General features: G+C 34.4%; 1 protein-coding gene across 1 annotated transcript in view; it reads left to right on the top strand.

Moving 5' to 3' along the window:
• Positions 1-2,975, top strand: part of LOC139696015 (neprilysin-like) — a 41,531-nt gene extending 38,556 nt beyond the window's left edge. Inside the window, exons 18-19 of the mRNA XM_071594628.1 lie at positions 1-15; positions 2,579-2,975. The exon at positions 1-15 is cut by the window's left edge and continues 62 nt beyond it. Coding sequence (XP_071450729.1) covers positions 1-15; positions 2,579-2,651 — 88 coding nt within the window. The 3' untranslated portion in view covers positions 2,652-2,975. The remainder of the gene's footprint in view (positions 16-2,578) is intronic.
• Positions 2,976-4,331: the final 1,356 nt, after the last annotated feature.

The raw sequence follows: 4,331 nt of genomic DNA on the forward strand, positions 1-4,331 counted from the left end.
ACCACCAGCTATTAGGTGAGTATGATTTTGAAGATAGAATATGAAGATGCAAATATGTCTTAATGTGATAGGAATATTGTCATAAAATATTATTGAAAGGTTCTCATAATACTGGCCTTACACTCAGTACTATCTTTTACCTAGAATGATAATAGATTAGTGTAAATAAACACTTAATGAGTTTTCCTTTATCTCAGAATCACAAAACACAAAGTAGAGGTCAATATGGTGGCAAATTTTGTCATAGTTTAATTATACTTGGGTCAGTATATTAGACATTTATGACACTTGAGTAAATCCAAGTGCAAAAAGGAAAGACTGTACTAAAATGAGTGGTGAATTCTTTGAGAATGAGTTGTGCCTCTATGAAAAGGTGGAAAATAGCTAAACAAGCATAAGCATTATATTTCAATTATTTTCAGAGGGAAATAATAATTGAAATACAAATTTTTAACATTTATTATGCATGAAAATTAATTTGGGAAGTTTGCTATTAATTCTAATTGGGCAATGCTCTTAGTGTTATCTAGAGGATTGGATTTGACAATAAACTATTAAAGTTGATTGAGAATCAAACATTTCCCTTAATGGAGTGATTGAAATGGTTCTCTAAGCATGATATTCTGAAAGATACACATGTATTTTGTCTAGCAACCTTTCTATCTGTTAAGGCCTAAATGACATAAAATTTCTATACTTGGGTCCCCTAGTTTTTTCAGATGTGTAAATAATTCTCACATGTGGGTTAGATTGAATTGAGAGGTTAATTTTGACGTTTTCCACGTATGATTTTTTCACTTATATGATGTTCTTCTCTCCCAACTCCATGCCAATAATAAATCACAAATATTCAATCCAACATAATAGGACACCTTAAAATTTTAATCGTAATAATTAAATACATTTTAATAAATATTTTCAAATAAGTTGGCTACCAGGCATGATTAAGTGAAGCAGAATATTAGGGTGAACATTACTAAGTTCATCAACTAGTGTGGTGTTTACTGCACCAAATTCAGGCATTTTCTATGGGAATTTGATATTCCAGGAGCAACATCTCACTCTCGCATGCCATACTTTTACATTTTGGGTGTGACTTAGACAATGTACAACTCCAAATAGATTAAGTAAGACATCAAATCTAGATAGCATTGGCAACCAACCAAACAATCATGTTTGGATCATGTAATAACTGTAAGGGTGGGGGTATATTGTAGCAGTAGTTAATAGGATAGTTGACTGATAGCTGAGGTTACTTGCACCATTAGGAATAGGAGGGTAATTTCGTTGGGGAGGGAATTCAAGAAATGGAGGAGGGTGGAAAGAGACAGAAACCCAGCTTTGGTATTAGCCTACTCTTGACAATAGTTACCAAGGGGTCACACCGACTAATGTACTAACCAATAGACAGCAAGCTTGACTTGAAATACTCTCGGCACAGCATCTGAAAGAGTATGGATTGGGAACACTGTGAAAAATCTGCCACTTCTCCATTCTCCAGACATTACCAAATCCTGAAATCTGTCAGAGATAACCAAACCATCAAGGAAAGAAGGACCAATTACCTGAGAGACACTTCGGCATAGCATTACATGGCAGGATTTATTTAAAATATTGCCCAAAATAATTTTTTTCAATTTCAATGATCTTCTGCTTCAATATGATCCATTAAATGGGAATCACAGAACCTGATAAGTTGGGACAGTACATCAAGGTTACATTCTCAGTCACTTGTGCTGTGGTTCTGGATACTGTAATCAATTTTATGGTTAAAAATTTAATATATTTACTTCAATCACAAATGTTTAAATCTACTGTCTTTCCTCTTGTGCCTTGTGTTTTTCTCCTTTGGTGGGTGAAACTGCCCCCTGACGCCATCTCTTGGCCAAAGAATCGGGGCACTAGGTTAATATACAACAGCCCAAATCTCAGTATTAATTACGTTTCTTTGATAGCTCAAGTGGTTAGAGCATCCGCCCAGCAAGTGGAAAGATTTGGCATTCAAGTGCTGGTCAAGGAAATATTTTTACTCTTGTGACCTGTTTGATTCCATCTTCCCCTTCTCTCCTGTGTTTGTCCTTTCTATGTGTTCCTATCCCTTTTCCTTTTATCTATTTCCATGTGAATGAATATTTGTTCGCCATGTAGCGGGATTTCATGTTTGAATTTATTTATTTATTTATGTGTGTGTGTGTGTGTGTTTGTGGGCCTGTATACACACGCACACATCAAATATTGAACTAATCTAAGGTGATATTAAAACCAGAGGTATAAGTGCAATTAAAGTAAGAGCTACATATTACTAATGAAACTTTCATAATCTGCTATATCTACACTTTTTTACTCTAATGCTGGAATTCAAGAATCAACTTGAAAAACAAAACTATTTGATGGAGCAATGCTGAAAATATGGTATATAAGTTGTATCTTTGTTGTGTAGTTACAAATGTTTCTATCAGATCCAAGATATGGTTCAGAAATACTGTATAGTTCTAGCAATAACAAATTGAAAGTGCTAGAGCATCACTGAATAGCACCCTTGCTTGTAATATTAATTTAACAGCACTTCATTTTTCAGGATAAATGACATCACTATGAATTCCCATGAATTCAGAGAAGCATTCCACTGTCCTCCTGGCAACCAATCTTAATCTCCATAGTAAAACATTCTTCCAATTTTTGGAGGAAAGTGCTATTTTGTGCTCTGTGGATGATGATGGGTATGTTTTGACAAGAAACTTCTGACTCGTAGAAGGGATGGATGACAAGTGGAGAATGGACTCCAGTGTGAATGTTGTGAGATGTTAGGGAAGCCAAAATTTGATAATCATGTTTGAAAATAATAAAAATGAATAATGTGAATATCTGTGATGCTTGTATAAGTTGGTTACTTACCTTTAGGCATTGAAATGATTCCTTGAAATAAGTGAAAATCTAAATTTGTGCCTTCAACCCAAATAATATGGTGACTTAAACGACTGAAAATTGCCATCTTTAAAGTTTTATTATAAAATAAATAAAGTATCAATTATATTTCTAAATGGTTTACTTCATTGTTTAATTCAAGCCAGTCCATGACAATATTGTGGCCAAAAAAAAAATTAATGGCATTATTTCTATCATTGCATATATAGTATAGTAAAAAATTATAAAGCATTGAAAATATTTTCAATTCAATTTTCAATTTTAATATCTTATACATATCACAAACACACACATATATGTATGTATATAATGCACACACACACATACTTGTATGTGTACATACATACACATACATCCTCATGAAGTGGTGGAGAGGAACAGGAAGTAGGGAATGTGCACTAATTGCTAATAGCCATTATTCCCTCCCCTGACTGAAGAGAAAGACTGACAGAAATATGTATCGAGAAAAATATGGTAGCAGTGAACGCCCTCTTCCAACAACATCTCTGGAGAAGATACACATGAAGGATACTGTGGAACAGGGAAAGATAACAAATTAACAGCATTTTGGTAAGGATAAGATATAGGAAACATGTTAAACAATGTAAGAGCTACTTTAGCACAGATATAAATAGCGATTGCAATGTGGCAGTCACATAGAGCCAACTGTGATAAAAGAAAATGAGGAAAAATGACACTGGAACTCAGATGAGACAGAAAGATACTGGAGGAAGATCATGCAAGAGGAAAGTAAACCGTCAAAAGAAAAATAGAAGTAATAAATAGGATTAGCATACAAGAAAAATGAAAAAAATCAAGAATATAATCACCGAAGGAGCAGATGGACAACTTGTGAGTATGGCAGTTAAATCTAAGCGGTCATTGAAAAAAACTCAAATAAAAAAGTCATAGAGGCCAGGAGAAAATACAAGAAACAAAGAAATGAAACTGAGGAAATTCTTTATGAGAAGTTGTGAAACCAAATCATACGAGATTGCAAGAAGGCCAAGGAAGAGTGGACATGAGACAATTGTGAAGGAATCAATGACAACATAAAGAAGGGAAACAGTGAAGCTGCTTATAAACCAGTAAAGAGACAGTTTGGATAGAGAAAAACAATATCTTACAATGTCCGAGATGCCAAAGGAAAGATATTGATAGTAAATGAATACATTGGAAGAGACAGAAGGATTTCGATACTCTACTGAAGTGTAAATTACGTTTCCTCGATAGCTAAAGTGGTTAGAGCATCGGCCCGGCAAGTCGAAAGATTCGATGTTCAAGTCACGATCAAGGAAATATTTCGCGCTTGTGATCTTCTCGATTCCGCCTTTCCCACCTCTCCTGTGTTCGTCCTTTCTACGTGTTCTCATCCTTTTTCCTTATATCTATTTCCATGTAATTGA

The sequence above is a fragment of the Hetaerina americana genome, unplaced genomic scaffold (genome assembly GCF_022747635.1).
Source record: "Hetaerina americana unplaced genomic scaffold, ioHetAmer1.1.p SCAF_65, whole genome shotgun sequence".
Taxonomy (NCBI): Eukaryota; Metazoa; Arthropoda; class Insecta; order Odonata; family Calopterygidae; genus Hetaerina; species Hetaerina americana.